This window comes from Enhydra lutris, unplaced genomic scaffold (assembly GCF_002288905.1).
Source record: "Enhydra lutris kenyoni isolate GAN:26980312 unplaced genomic scaffold, ASM228890v2 scaffoldscaffold13, whole genome shotgun sequence".
NCBI lineage: Eukaryota > Metazoa > Chordata > Mammalia > Carnivora > Mustelidae > Enhydra > Enhydra lutris.
This window is the reverse complement of record NW_019154097.1, coordinates 26722277-26738125: the sequence shown is the minus strand read 5'-3', so window position 1 is coordinate 26738125 and position 15849 is coordinate 26722277. Positions and strand designations below refer to the sequence as shown.

Here is a 15849-nt window from a genome sequence, read left to right as displayed (position 1 = left end):
AGAGCACAAGCAGGGGGAGCAGGAGAGAGAGAAGCAGGCTCCCCGCTGAGCAGAGAGCCCCATGTAGGGCTCAATCTTAGGACCCTGTGATCACGACCTGAGCCGAAGGCAGACACTCAATGGACTGAGCCACCCAGGCATCCCTTGCGCAGGTTTTCAAGGAGTTAACTGACATGTACCAGGGAGTCCGCACATAGAAAATATACTATTCTCTTATCTTAGTAATAAAAGATGGATTTTATATTATAAAAAAAGATCAGTAACTCAGGAAAATTTATTAAATGTTCACAATATAAAATAATAAAATAAAATAAAATAAAACATTAATTTATTAAATGTTCACAAGTATCAAGTAATACCATAGTAAGTATGTTTTTTATATTTGTATTTTATTCTTTCATTTTTTCAAAGTTTTACTTATTATTTATTTTTAAGTAGGCACCACACCCAACACAGGTCTTGAACTCAAGAACAAGAGTTGTACACTCTACCAACTGAGCCAGCCAGGTGCCCCTATACTTGTATTTTACATACAAATGTTAAGTGGTGGCCCAGAGTTCACTGCTAAGATAAAACTGATTGTCACATAAGTTTCCAGTGATTTAAGTAATCATCAATCCACTCTATTATGGAATAGAGAACAATAGATGTATAATATAAAACTATTGATAATTATCAGATTATTAATATCATATATAATATGCCTTCAGCATATGGCTGACATATTTGAAAACTACCTTCAAATAAGAGACATATGAAGAAAGCCACAAATGCTCTGAACAGTTAAATGACAGAGCTGCGAAAGCTGCCCTTTCATCATGTCCCCCTGATATAAGTCACCTTTTTTCTCAGGCAAAGAAGAGCTCAAGAAAGAGGCAGTCAAGTACTCAGATTTCAAGTAACAATTTCCATCTCTACAAAGAGAAGGAAACACTTTTCTCTTGCTAGGAAACATAAATGCTTAAGCAGAATTCTTGTCAACAAAGCGAGTCATTCAAACCAGAATGCCCATCTTGAAAGGGGGTTGCAAAAAAAAAAGAGAACTATCTAGGATTTCATTAGTCATATGAGAAATCAAATTCTCTAAGTTATGCACAGATAAGAAAAAGAATTATTATAAGAAAAAAAAGAGGAGAGTAGCAACAGCTATTTTTTCCTCCAAGGAAAGTAACCTAATTATTTTACAGAATCAGATTCTCTGGGTTGAAAAGGCCTTTTATTCATTTAATCCATCTGCCTAGCAAATGCCTTTTATCTTTTCTCTAAGCCCTGGTCATATATGCCTGTTTCAGTGACAGCAATCCCATTCCAGAGTTATTACATTTTGTCTCAGGATAGTTATTAGAAATCTCTCTCTCTTTTTTTTTTTTTTAAGAGAGAGAAAGAGTGCCCGTGTGCAAGCTAGTGGAGAGGTGGGTTGCTAAGGGAGGAGGGGTCAGAGAGAGAATCCTAAGCAGGCCCCATGCTCAGCCTAGAGCTCCATCTCATGACCTTGAAATCGTGACCTGAGCCAAAATCAAGAGTCAGATGCTCAACTAACAGAGCCACCCAGGTGTCCCTAGAAATTCCTCATTACTAAATGAAAAATTGCTTTGTTATAATTCTATTTGCCATTTCTTAATTTTATCTCAGGAACTTTGGTCCCTCCTCCACGAAATAGACCTTTGACTCTCTGAAGGTAACTGTCAGAGCTCGCTAGATCCTCTCTTCCCCAGCTTGAACACCCTGTTGCTTTGGCCACTCCTCACAGGCCATGGTCTCCAGGCCTCTGAAGTCTCTCGGGCTGGCTGAGATATATATATATACACACACATACACATGTACACATATATGTATGTGTATATATGTACATATACTTATGTATGTATGTGTATTATATGTATATTATATACACGTACATACATATATATGTGTGTATATTATATATACTACTATTATATATACTACCTATATAGCATCATACTTGATATACAGTTCTACAGCTTGCTTTTCTCACATAGCAATATGGAGCAGACATACCTCCATATTAGGACATACAGCTCTATCTCATTTTAATAGCAACACAAGTATTCTATCAGATGGATATCCACTGAGGGACATTTCAGCTATTTTTCGTTATTTTACTAATATAAAAAATACTGTAGTGAATGTCCATGTATGTATGTGTATATATATAGATATATGCGTATATATGTAGATATATACAGTCGCTACAATTTCTATAAAATGCATTAGAAATGTGTATCATATATAACTATTGTATATTAAATAAGTACATATATCTAATATATAGAACATAGGGTATATCCCTATAATAAAATTTAATAAAATAAAATTTGGACAATTTTGCCAATTTGCCTTCTAAAAGTTTTTGCCAATGTACAGTCTCACCAACAATGTTGTTAAAAATAAAATACAAACATCTAGGGGCACTCTGACCAACTCTTCAGTGTAGGGGCTCCACTGTCCTCCTTTATTTTGGATACCGTATTTCACAATTTACTGCAGGCCAGGATAGTATTCATCCTTTGGGGACCCATGTCACACAGTGAATGGTCAACTACAATTTGTAGAAACTTCTGCACAAATTTCTGTTAAACCACATCTTCCCTATTCTACGATCAAGAAGTTTTGTTTTTAGACCCAAGAAGAAAGAATTCTCTATTTCAAGAGAATATAGTCAAAGCAGTGTAAAACACAGGCTTACCAATTCATTTTTTGTGTTTAGGTTACTTTCCATCTCCTCATAGCTCTGTTTTTGTAGCCTGGCCTCCTCTTTCAGTGATTTGTTCAATTTATCTTGACTTTTAATTTCCTCAAGGAACCTTGTCTGTTCGCTCCTAAGCTCTTCAGTTTCCATTATCTTCTTCTCCAGATCTCTTTCCAGTCTTTCTATCTCATCTGCCAACACAAATTTAAAAGTTTATTAATCGTTATATTTTTTACTTGAAGAAAGGTAAGAATACTTCTCAAATAATAGTCTTAGAATAATAAAAGCACAATTCTACCTTGAAAATTATTCAGTATGGTTTTGGGGAAAAAAAGACAATCTTGAGCTAGCAAGTGATTTATATCAAAAAGTAAGAAGGCATTATCATCTGGATAACAATTTTAAAAGATAACACATTAGAGGGCACCTGGGTGGCTCAGTTGATTAAGCATCTTGGTTTCAGCCTGGGTCGTGATCTCAGGGTTGTGAGATCTGGCCCAGTATCTGGCTCCACATTCAGTGAGGAGTCTTCTTGAAGATTCTCTCCCTCTACATCCACCCCCCAACCTCCGCTCTCTAGCTCTCTCAAATAAATAAACAAATAAATATTTTTTTTAAAAGACAACACTTTACTTCCGGTATTTCATTCAATTAGGATGTTAGTAAATGAGGTTTTTCCCCAGGTCTCCTATTAAAAAACTTGCAATATTTTATCTTATCTGATAGTAATAATTACACTTTAAAGGATGCTGCAAGTAGGTTTGCAAAATACTATGTGATTTTAAAAATCCTTCAGAGGCTTCTTACTATGGACAGGATAGCTTCTAAAACTTACATGAAGAACTTAACAAAGATATTCATGATTTGGTCCCAAACTCCCTTTCGAGCCTTATTTTTAAGTACACCCAAATGTAGCCTTTCTGAAGTGACTCCACTTCTTGAGATTTGTGATGTCTCTCTTCTTACCTGAAAGCTTTTTTTTTTAATGTTTTATTTATTTTAGAGAGAGAGGGGGAAGGGCAGAGGGGAAGGGAAAAGGATTGGCAGACTCCCTGCTGAGCACAGAGCCAGTCACGGGGCTCGATCTCACAACCCTAGATCACTACCCGAGCCAAAGCCAAGAGTCGGATGCAGGCTTTTTTTACAAATCTCTGTCTGGAACTTTCTTCCTCTATCTCCTACTGGCCTATTTCGTACTCTTCTGGTCTTAGTTTTGAAAAATATTTCGAGAGGCCTGCCCTGACTTCATGCTCTCCGCAGGTGAGATGCTTCCCAGAAATGCTCTCAGGTCACCCTGTACTTCTTCTTTTTAATTTTTTTTTAAAAGATTTTATTTATTTATTTGACAGACAGAGATCACAAGTAGGCAGAGAGGCAGGCAGAGAGAGAGGAGGAAGCAGGCTCCCTGCCAAGCAGAGAGCCCAATGCAGGGCTCGATCCCAGGACCCTGGGATCATGACCTGAGCTGAAGGCAGAGGCTTTAAACCCACTGAGCCACCCAGGCATCCCTCACCCTGTACTTCTGCTGTGCCCTTCGTCACACAATGAGTTATAAAATGTGATCAAATGGCTAGGCATCTGCCTTTCCCACTAAAGCTTTGTAAAAGCAGAAACTGCATCTGTCTGGCTCACTGCTAGATCCCAAGAGCCTTAAAGGCTCCTAATAAATATTCGGAGTCATAAATAATCCTAAGTAAATGAAACATTTCCCCCAAAAGTGTATTTATGAGGACTTTCCTTTGCATTATTTATATTTTTAAAGATTCCAAACATAAACTTTAGGGTAACAAATACTGAGTTGGGGGGATCCAAACTAATAAAAATTTACCATATTTTTCAAGGATTGTATCAAACTGTTTTTGTAAACCAAAGTGGACTAACATCAATTTCAAATGGTTGGACCTACAGACACATTTCCCAAAGCTCTAAAATAGCTATTTCATACTTTTTTCTTTCTCTTCAAATCTCCCATAGTCCTTCCATTTTCCTTCTCAGCTGATGACCTCATTTTTCACTAAGAGACCCCACCCATAGGAACTTTCTCATTTTCGCACCACCAAAGCAACAGAACTTTGCATCTTTGCAGAGATGCACACATCTTTGCTCCCTCCTGAATTAGTGTCCCTCTTATCAAGAGACAATCTTTCCTCTTTTTCTCTGATGTCATCTTGTCTTTTCAAGGACCATAAGAATTGAGCCATAATGGTCTCTCCACTCCACCCTCAAATATGCTCTTCCTTTCTCTGGTTACTAGCTTTGAGGTTTAGTACATTTGCTTCTGTCCATTTCCTGGTTTGGAAGCTACTGGTGAATTTTTTTTTTTTTTAACTTAAACTCTTTTTAAAAATCCATTTATTAGGTACTAGGAGAGAGAAATTGTGGGAAGAAATTTCAAACCTTCACCCAAATGTGTCCCTTCCATTCATTCTTGGATCATTTGTTCGAACCACTCCTTAACTGCGTTGGTTAAGACAATCGTGTATTGCCTATCTAAAGCACTTCTCCGTCCTCATCTTACGTTTTCTTTATTCTCTGCAACATTCAACCTAGCTGACCACTTCCTCTCATGAAATCTTCTTGGGGCTTTTACAACCCACTGTTTCCTGGGTTTCCACTTACTCAGCCTCTCTTTCTCAGTTTCCTTAGATGGCTCACCTTGCTCTTCTCAACCCGACTGAGTAAACCAATCAATTCCAGTGGGATTAAAAATCCCTATTAGGCTGACAACCACCACATTTATAACTCTTTTAAATCCAGGCTCACATTTCTAACCCTCTTCTAGGTTGTCTCACAGACATTCAAACTCACCACTCTAAAGTTTCCCTTTTGTATACATAATATCACCAATCCAACCACTTACTCAAGCCAGAAGCCTGGGAATTACCCAATTCATTAAAGTATTGCTGATTCTACATCTAAAACTGATCTATTCCACATCTACCACCTAAATACAGGCCACCAACACTTCTAGCCTAGATTACCGCAATAGCCTCTGGACAGGTCCCTTTATCTCCATTTGTCCTGCTCCAAATCATTCTCCATCCTGCACTAAAAATAATCTTTAAAAAAATATTTTAATTCCAGTATACTTAACATGCAGTGTTATATTAGTTTCAGATGTACAATATAGTGGTTGAATTCTATGCATTACTCAGTGCTCATCAGGCTAAGTTATGTACTCAAAATAATCTTCTTAATAAGTGATCGTGTCCCACTGCTGCCTAAAAATTCTTAATAGTTTCCTACCGCACCTGAAATAAAACCCAAGCTGCAAGCCCCTGTGTCATCTCTCCCCTCCCCCCAGCTCTCTCGACTTTTTCTTGAGCTATCATCCTGTCATACTGAACCTTTACTTCCTTAATTTACCAGTGGCTTTCCAACCTGAAAGTGCAAGCTGGTCGTCTCTCTGAATGTCTTTCTTTACATGGCTAATCTTCTCCTACCCATGCTGTCAGCTTATATGTCACTTCTCAGAGAGTCATTTCTTCACACCACCTTTGCCCAAAGGGGGTTCTCTTCTCTGCTACTTTATCTGGGTTTGTGCGCTTCTTGTCTTTCTTTTCCATTAAAATACAATCTACATTGAGGCCCATACCATATGTCTTGTTCACCCTTGTGTCCTTAGTGCCAGATATAGTGCCTGGTTCACAGTACGTGCTCAATAAATATTTAATTCTTAATGATATTAATGTATAATTGTTGTATAATGATGCTTATGTTAATTCATTTATGGGGGTATTTTCCAAAAAAATTTTAATAGCATTATAAAGCTCATACTTCAATATATTTTTCTGGATAACTTCTGAACACAAATTTCTCCCCTGCCCAAATTTAGTTTTTTTTAAATGTCACTTTACCTAAACTGAATCTCTCAAAAGCTTCTTGTCTGTCCTGGGTAGTCACCGGCTGACCTTCCAAACTTTCTAATGAGCGAAGGTGAAAAATAGTAAACTGCATGTAATGAGGAAGGGTCACAATTGGATTTTCAAGAAGGATCAGAGATGTCAAATCTTGAAGTGGTTTCAGTTTGCTTACATCTTGGAGCTGAAATGATATATAACATTAGTATTAGTGTAATTTAATTTTAAAATAATAAAACATACCTAAAGAAAATAATAATCAAGAAAATTGCTACCAACATGGCAAGGAACCTATTCGTAGAACCTATTATCCAAAATTAGGGTGTGAGGGGAGGAATGGAAAGTATTTGAGTATCTATAGTGTATCAGGGCAGTATTAGGTATTTTCCATATGCCATTTCATTTATGACTCCTCATAACAATCTATGATAGAAACAACATCTTAATTTTGTAGACAAAGATACTAAGGTTAGAAGAAGTTAAATAACTTCCCCAAAGCTCAGTGCTTACAAATGAACAAAACAGGATTTGAATTCATCTGTGTAACTTTAAACCCATTATTTATGCATTATACTGACTGAACACATCAAAAATATAAATGGCTATAAGAAAGATTTTGGTGAATTTTCAGATAACAGTTATAATTGATAGTTAAAAGAAATTAGTAAGGATACAGGATACTCACATTTTTTAAAAAAGATTTTATTTATTTATTTGACAGACAGAGATCACAAGCAGGCAGAGAGGCAGGCAGAGAGAGAGGGACGGGGAAGCAGGCTCCCCGCTGAGCAGAGAGCCCGATGCGGGGCTCGATCCCAGGACCCTGAGATCATGAGCTGAGCTGAAGGCAGAGGTTTAACCCACTGAGCCACCCAGGTGTCCCCAGGATACTCACATTTCTAAAAGATTTTTATGTTTATCTGAAGAGGAACTTTAAAAGGTTAAGAAATAGGGATGCCTGGGTGGCTCAGTCATTAAGCATCTGACATCAGCTCAGGTTATGATCCTAGGGTCCTGGGACGCAGCTCCATCTCAGGATCCCTGCTCAGCGGGGAGTCTGCTTCTCCCTCTCCCACTCCCCCTATTTGCGTTCCCCTCTCTTGCTATCTCTCTATCAAATAAATAAATAAAATCTTTTAAGAAATAAATAAGTAAAAATAAAAGGTTGAGAAATACTACTCCTAATACCCAGTATAAATAAATCTCTCACAAGTGAATGCGTATCACTCTTACTGATGCCAATGTCAAATATAAACTGGGATGAGAAAGTCATGAAAAATTAGAAATGATTAATAAATATTTTTGAATGATTTTCCTGTTAACATCAGTTGACACTGAGTACTATCTAACAATCAACTCCTTGGAGGAATATTTACAGCAAATTTTAGATTCACAGCTACCTCTTTGCATCACAGCATATACCTCAAGAGCTCCAAGGTCATGCTATGCCACATAGTATAGGGTTTGGGCTCTGAGGCTCTTGGACTGTTGCAGTGAAATGGTACAGAGTCACCTTACCAGAACTTTATAAAGATGAAATAAGAAAGCATAGACATTGCAACCTGCACAGTAATTAAACAAATGTTGTTCATCATTATTGGCTTCCACTGGTGAAGGTTTAAGGAGATATTTAGTGTTTTAAAGTTTTTAAAACATTTTCACATCTATCATTCTATCTGAGCCCCATAACACCCTCGCAAAGAAGGCAGGGTAGGGTTTGTTTTCTCCAATTTAAACAATGTGTTTTGGAGAGATAAAGGGCTTCTCCAAGGTCACAGAAGGCAGGTCTAGACCCATATTAGAAAGCACATCTTTTACTGTCTTCTCTATGACTGATGTTCTTTAAGTATGTTTTTTCCAATTTTAATATAGATTTAAGTAAATTAATGTTTTTATTTAACAAATACTTATTAAACACCTAATATATAAATGTTAGAAGAAAATAATAAATTATACTCCAAAGGAAAGCATACACGATTACTAGATTATGTGAGCCATGATAACAAAGTTGCTCCATGATAAAAGAGCTAGGGATTAAACCTGACACTGACAATAACTCTTAAAACACCTGACACTATAATTAAGCTTAATTCATACGTTTGAAAAAAATAAAATAAAATAAAATAAAAACTTGGTTCCTGGCATTCAGTGACCTGGACTCTGGCACAAGTTGTGTGACTTGGGTAAGAGACTTAACCTGAAAATGGGCAAAATACTATCTAACTGATAGTATTAAAAAAATAATCCCTTTACTGCCTCCCTAAGAAAAGTTTTCTGAGGCTCAAATGAAATGATAGATGCAAAAATCCTAAGAGATCAACTCTCAGTTACCATGGAACCAGGTAAAACCAGAAATCCCTACATTTAATTACCCTAGAGTCCTAGGTTATGCCTAAATTTGATGTCTGGTCAAAGGACCAAGAAACTTCAAAGAAGAAATCTCTCTTGGAAAAAAAAAAAAAGATTTTATTTATTTATTTGACACACACACACAGAGCATAAGCAGGGTGAGCGGCAGAGGGAAAGGAAGATGGCGGCTCCCCACTGAGCAGAGAACCCAATGTGGGGCTTGATCCTGGGATCAAGACCTGGGCCGAAGACAGACACTTAACCAACTGAGCCAACCAGGTGTCCCAAGAAATCTCATTTTTTAAAAACTTAGATTTTAATATTTTTTTCAACAAGTCTAAAAATTTGGAAAAAAAAATTCTTGCTACTTTGAATAACTTACCGATGATATCTTGTTGCCTTTCAGATTGAGGACTCGCAAAGATTTTAACTTCTTCCCTAACCATACTGGGATATGTTCAATTTCATTTCCTGCAAGGTTTAGCTTTTGCAGATTATACATATTTTCTATGCCTTCAATTTTGCTGGAAACCAAAGGATAAAATCAAATTTAGTAAATACAATGATAGAGTTCCTCAACTGTATGCTTAAGAATAAATAGCCTTGGTTTTTATGTGGGGTTACTTTCATAATTATAATTTGTTAACCTTTTTTATAAATGAGAACCAAACAAAAGTGGCTAAAAAGAAATTGACCAGAACAGCTAAGCTGCCCACTTTTCATTACTGAGTCTAGGAATCCTACCTATCTTACTATCAGACTTTAGGATCCCACAACACAGAAAAGGAGAGTCTATCCATGGCATTGCCACTACCCACAAGGAGCGGTACTAGTGGACAGCCAGGGGAGAACTGAACCACTCAACAGCACACTTTCCTATGTTGTACACAGCCCTGTACAAGAGATATCCTTAATTATTACCCTAAGTCATCACCAAAAGATTAGCTATGACACAGCAGGACATGTCTGCCATTTTGAACTGATGGATTCTCTAGAACACTGTATTTATGAACATAAATATTTTAGTTGGAATATTTAAATCAATAAAACATTTATCATTCATATTGATGAATTTTCACTGATGAGATATTTTCCCAATTTAATTGATTACAATTTAATTGTCATTTTAAGTCCCTGGTAAATTTTCTATGGACAAATATTTCCAAACTTCTTTATTTTCATTTTTATTTTACTGAAATTATTTTTATCAGGATTAATTTTTTATACAAATTTCACATTAAGGATTTGATTCCGTTTTTTCCCCCTCTTTCATTTTTTGCCATATTAGAGCTTCTGCCACTGTTAGCGGTTTTGTTATGTTGGCCACGATATCTTCCAAGTCTAAGGTGGGGGAAGTATACAGGTATAAAGATTTTTAATATTTGATAATTGCATCATTTTGTTTATAATAAGTGTTCTATGTGTGGTTTTTACCACTGTCAGTTTTAACACGTTTATTTCTCAAGTAATATATATTATGAAATGGAAGCATAACTGAGTGTATTATAGCAATAAACAAAGAACATAAGGATAAACACATAGGATCAAAATACATTGAAATATCTTTAAGACCAAATGACAGGGTTTAAACACTGCTTCATGTCAACTTTCTTAATGGAATAAGGCAGTGAGTGGATCAAAGACTCTATCTGTGAAAACTTTCTATCAAAATGGAATTAAAATAAAATTTGGTGTTCGTGCATCTCCTTAGAGAATGCTAGAAAGATATTATACTGTACTTCAGCAATGCCAAAACATGAAAGCAGTTATCATATGTGAAGCACTAGACTAGCACTGAATTGGGATCCAAGTGCCTGCTGTTTCAAAGAACTCTTGCAATTCAGTAATGTGGGCAACATCGACCTACCTCTTCAACAAAGACACCACTGCAATGCTACCTAAAGAAGCACTTACTTACTTACCAGATTTTGTTATATGATAAGTTGAGTTCACGTAATTTTGACAGCTTGTCCAATTTCTCAATCTTCCCTATTAGATTATAGCTGAGATTCAGTACTTCAAGTTTAACGCATTTTTCCAAATTTTCGATATACTAATTGGAAACAAATGAATAAATATTTTATATGACAGGCGCCTTAACATAAAGTACATGTATGTATGTGCATCAGGGGCTGTTTTGATCAGTCACCAGAGAATAATAAATGCTTCCTGCTCTCCTGGACAATCCCTTGGTACAGCTTCCTTCACCCAGGAATAGCAGCTCTCCGTGCCCCTCAGTGGACAATAATTCCTATGTATCAAGAAAATCAAGATGATCCCACAAGTCCACTTCAACTTTTCTAAGCCTCTCCCTCCTCTCCTTGAAGTTGAGCTAGGTACTCATCCTCTTGTGCAACCTCATCTACCTTCTCCCTCCACGGTCTTGCATCTTTAATCTCTTTCACTCCTGGATCTTCCCCCTCAAGTATAAAACGTCACTATTTCATGGATACCCGTCATACATACTACATACCACATGCACCACTGGGGAATGGATACCAGTGAGCTAGACCACGTTCTCACAAGAGTTGTGTACACTTGCTCATTCTGCCTTCCATTTATTCTACTGGGAAGGCAAAATATCTTATGCTTTTACCATGTATTCAAATAGCTCTCCCCAAGATTGTCATCCACCCACCCATTCCACAAATATTTATCAAACATGGATTATGCGCCGGGGCTGTTCTAGGTACTAGAAATACACTGGTGAGTAAGGAAACCAAGGTTCTTGCTTTCATTCACAGAGAAAGCCCCTACATAAACAACATTTTCAGACACTGAAGTGTACTAACAAGAAAATAAAGATAACATGATGGGACAGCATGCAAGGCACCAAGGTGGCAGATTTGTCTACTGTGTTCACTGCATAGGCATAAATGCCTGGCATGCAGTGGGCACTGAATAAATATTTGTTGTCGAAAAGAATGAAAGAGTCATGGAGAAGGTAGCTAATGGCAACTGGGTGGTAAAAGAAGGCCTCACAGAGGAAGTACACTGAACTGAGACCTTAATAACAAGAAACCAGCTGTGTGAATACCTTGGGGCAGAGAGTAACAGGCAGAGTAGAAAAATACAAAGGCCCTAAAAGACTGAATTTGGTTGGTTTGAGAAATAGAAGGACTTTTTAACTGCCAAATCCAAATGGCTTTTTTTTTTTCTGAATCATGTCTTTTAAAAAAAAATGTTTTTTAAATTATCATGTTCATTTAACCAGCATAGAGTACATCATTAGTTTTTGATGTAGTATTCAAGTGACTTCTAAGTTTTCATCCTATTTAATGATTCTGTGACATTTTATATCATCCATTCCCGCTTGAAGTTCTCCCTCCTTTGGCCTCCATTCATCATACTCTTAGATCTTCTGTTCTAATATCCCCTTCAGACTTCTTCACTGGGTATGCCTCTCCTGTGGGTGCTTTCTCTCTCTCTCTGACTCCCCTTCACTATTTCTCCTCTTAATCCCAGGCATTCCTCTAGGAAGCTCTAAGTTCCCAGAGATCAGAAACTAAGCTTATTTACCTGTATACCTATTCCCACAGCCTAACATAATGCCTGGCATATAATAACCATTCAGTAAATATTTACTACTTTGATTTCATTTTTGCAACTTGTAAACTCCAGAATGTCTCCTTTTTCCTTTTTAATTACACAAGACATAAATATACTCTAATAAAAATTTCAACGAAACATAAGAAGCCCTCTTCATGAAGAACCCAGGCCCCTGAAAAACAATATCCCACTGATCAAAGGTAACTGTTGTTAAGAGGCTGACATATAAACATCTGTATCTTTCTATTCATTTACATCGATATATACACATATAGAAAAACAGAATTTTTAGACCTTACTATACAAAATGTTTTAGAATTTTTTTTCATTAAGTGCACTGCAGACATTGTCCCACATTAATACATAGAGCTCTAACTTATTTTTTAAAGAAACTTGAGAGTACCTCATGGTCTACAGAACCATAATTTATTTAACCAATTCCCTATTGATAGAAATTTGGTTATTTCCAATTTTTTCTATTTTAAAAATGCTTAATAAACATGACTATATAGGGGCGCCTGGGTGGCTCAGTGGGTTAAACCTCTGCCTTTGGCTCAGGTCATGATCTCAGGGTCCTGGGATCGAGCCCTGCATCAGGCTCTCTGCTCAGTGGGGAGCCTGCTTACCCCTCTCTCTCTGCCTGCCTCTCTGCCTACTTTGTGATCGCTCTTTCTCCCTGTCAAGTAAATTAATAAAAATCTTTAAAAAATGACTATATAGATACTTCTGGATACCTGTGCATGTAATATTGGTAGAATAGACATCAAGGAGTAGAACTGCTGGGTTGGTAAGTATAAACTCAATTGCTGAATCAAATAAGCAGACTTGAAATTTGGATGAATACTATCAAATTGTCTTTCTAAAATGCAGGAGCTTTGTGTATGTCCCACTAAGACAGTATGATAATACTCACTTCCCACACCTTTCTGAACACTGAAATAATCCTTTTAATTCTTGTCCATTGACATACAAGAATGAAAATCGTATCAAACAATTGTTTTCCTATTTTTTGATATTAATAAAGTTGAACATATTTTCATATTATTATTAGCCATTTATAATACTTTTGTGAATGCCTTGTTCATATCCTTTGCACATTTTCCACTGAGTTGTCTCTCTTACTGAATTCTATAACTCTTTATATTATATGGGTATTGTTATATATGTTGAAAACACTCCCTGAGAGTTTAACTTTTTAAAAGATATCTTTCATTAAACACTTTAATCTTTATGTACACTAAATCTGCCAATATTTTTCTTTGTGGCCTTAAGGTTGGTGCTTGCTTAAAGGGCTTTCCCAACTCTAAGATTCTAAAATATACCCTCCTATATTCTTTCCTAATACTTCTATAAGCGTTTTTGTGGGTTTTGTTCTGGTTTCATTAAATCTTCAACCTTCTGGAATTAATTTTTGAGACTAATGTAGTAGACGTCTAAGTTTATATGTTTCCCAATTAAAAAGTTTAAGTTGTCTTTTACAATGTGTTCATGTTATACACAGTTTACAAATAAAGTAATAAACACTCCAGAGCAGGGATCAGCAAATTTTTTATCGAAAAAGCCACATAGTAAATATTTTTGGTTTTATGGGCCATAAGGTCTTTTTGACAACTATTTACCCCTGCTATTGTACTGCAAAAACAGCCACAGACAATGTGTATACAAATGAGTGTGACTGTGTTCCAATAAAATTTTATTTACAAAAATAGGTGGCAGGCCTGATTTGGCCTACAAGTTATAGTTTGCCAACCCATCTCTAGAAAGAATCCAGTAATGTATAGAATAATAAGAGCTTATGAATGTGAAGATGTCATACTTATGATACAGAACTTTCACTGGAAACAATACAAGGTCTGCTACAAATTAGGTGACATTAGGATGAGATGATACCATAAACCTAATACAATCTTTTAATTGTCAGTTTTAAAACAGATAAAACTTTTTTTTAAATGCTGGTAACCTACCCTAAATTTCTTGCCACCATCTTTAGCAAGTGAAAGGTTCAGAGACTTCACCAAAGCCAAACTGTCCTGTTTAGTAAGTTTTTTAACAAGGGCCTCTGTAATATATCGGACTCCTGCATGTGAATCAGCTTCTGAAATGACAGAAACAGATCATCATCAGTAGAACAGGATATCTCTGAAAAACAAATTATTTTGATGTTATACAACCAAAAAAAATTTTTTAAGCCATGCAAATATAAAAAGAGCTGGTTAGTTCTAATAACTGCAATGTTTTAATAATATTTTACTTTATATAGCATTATAATAATTGCATACATATACAGTAATGTCAGTAAGTTATGCTTCACAAATATTAGTTCTGTGCCAAGCTTGTACTATATACTTTACACTTACAATTTAATTTGTACATTTAAAATAAAAATTACTCAAACAACTACTGGACCACGAGGGGAGAATTTGAGAGATAACTGATACCATAAGATGAAATAATATTAGAATAATTGGGATTCCAGAAGAAGAAGAAAGAGAGAAGGGGGAAGAAGGTATATTGGAGCAAATTATAGTAGAGAATTTCCCTAATATAGCAAAGAGAACAAGCGTCAAAATCTAGGAGGCACAGAGAACCCACCTAAAAATCAATAAAAATAGGTCCACACCCCATCATCTAATAGCAAAGCTTACAAGTCTTAGTGACAAAGAGAAAATCCTAAAAGCAGCTTGGGACAAGAAGTGTGTAACATACAATGGTAAAAATATTATTTTGGCAGCAGACTGATCCACAGAGACCTGGCAGGCCAGAAGGAACTGGCATGATATATTCAGAGCACTAAATGAGAAAACATGCAGCCAAGAATACTATATCCAGCTAGGCTATTATTGAAAATAGAAGGAGAGATAAAAACCTTCCAGGACAAACAAAAACTAAAAGAATTTGTAAACACCAAACCAGCCTACAGGAAATACTGAAAATACCTTCAGGAACTCTCTCTCTCTCTCTAAGCAAAGAGAGAGCCTAAAAGTAGTAGACCAGAAAGGAACAGAGACAATATACAGTTTAACAGTCACCTTACAGGCAATACAGTGGCACTAAATTCATATCTTTCAATAGTTACTCTGAATGTAAATGGGCTAAATGCCCCAACCGAAAGACAAAGGATATCAGAATGGATAAAAAAACAAAATCCATCAATATGCTGTCTATAAGAAACTCATTTTAGACCCAAAGATACCTCCTGATTTAAAGTGAGGGGGTGGAAAACAATTTACCATGCTAATGGACATCAAAAGAAAGCTGGGCTGGCAATCCTTATATCAGATAAATTAGATTTTAAGCTAAAGAGTATAATAAGAGATGAGGAGGGACACTGTATCATATGCAAAGGGTCTGTCCAACAAGAAGATCTAACAATTTTAAATA

General features: G+C 36.2%; 1 protein-coding gene across 2 annotated transcripts in view; it reads right to left on the bottom strand.

Annotated features, from left to right (window-relative positions):
- The window catches only part of LOC111145661 (centriolin), a 91506-nt gene that overhangs the window by 62762 nt on the left and 12895 nt on the right, over positions 1–15849 (bottom strand). For both annotated transcript variants that reach the window (XM_022500740.1, XM_022500739.1), the window contains 5 exons: positions 14433–14563; positions 10842–10972; positions 9302–9443; positions 6568–6754; positions 2708–2901 (listed from right to left, as the gene is read on the bottom strand). In XM_022500740.1, coding sequence (XP_022356448.1) covers positions 2708–2901; positions 6568–6754; positions 9302–9443; positions 10842–10972; positions 14433–14563 — 785 coding nt within the window. The remainder of the gene's footprint in view (positions 1–2707; positions 2902–6567; positions 6755–9301; positions 9444–10841; positions 10973–14432; positions 14564–15849) is intronic.